Below are 569 nucleotides of genomic sequence, written 5' to 3'. Positions count from 1 at the left end.
TATCAATGGTATCCTCGTCACAGATTTAATATTAATATAAGGAGAAACGGGAAATAGTAGAAGCGGAAGACGAAGAAAATAAAGCAGAAACAAATAGAGAAAGAAGACTCAGAAGGATAAACCAGAAAATTTATCACCGCTTACATGAAGAAATCCGGCGAGACGCTTACGTCCTCCTCCAGAAAGATGAGCAGATCAGCATCCTTGTACTTCCGGAGAACGAACTCGATCATGAAGACGAACTGCTTCGTGATGAGCGTCGACACGAATTCGCTGTCCTCGTGCGTGACCGTCAGAGGAAGGCCCACAAGCTGGAGAAACTCGCTCAGCTCCGTGTGGGGCGCCGGCGTGAACACCTCGAAGCGGGACCTGTTGAAGCCTCGGGCAGCCGCCACCGCCTTCAGACTCCTGCGGGAGAGGGGGGGGGGGGGGTGAGGCGTAAAGTGTGTTGACTAATGTCAGGCAATGCGGGATTTGCGATGGGGAATTTCTGCATTTGTTGGATTTGTAAATAGTTGTTTCTGTTGATAATTTGTTGTTTTTGTACTGCCATGCATTTACGTTTAATA

General features: G+C 48.2%; 1 protein-coding gene across 1 annotated transcript in view; it reads right to left on the bottom strand.

Moving 5' to 3' along the window:
* LOC119590386 (protein O-linked-mannose beta-1,2-N-acetylglucosaminyltransferase 1-like) overlaps window positions 1-569 on the bottom strand; it is a 36,262-nt gene that overhangs the window by 31,675 nt on the left and 4,018 nt on the right. The window contains exon 8 of the mRNA XM_037939055.1: window positions 145-408. Within this exon, the coding sequence (XP_037794983.1) occupies window positions 145-408 (264 nt within the window). The remainder of the gene's footprint in view (window positions 1-144; window positions 409-569) is intronic.

The sequence above is a fragment of the Penaeus monodon genome, chromosome 27 (assembly GCF_015228065.2).
Source record: "Penaeus monodon isolate SGIC_2016 chromosome 27, NSTDA_Pmon_1, whole genome shotgun sequence".
NCBI lineage: Eukaryota > Metazoa > Arthropoda > Malacostraca > Decapoda > Penaeidae > Penaeus > Penaeus monodon.
Note: the sequence above shows the minus strand (reverse complement) of the source record. Positions and strands in the feature narration are given on the sequence as shown.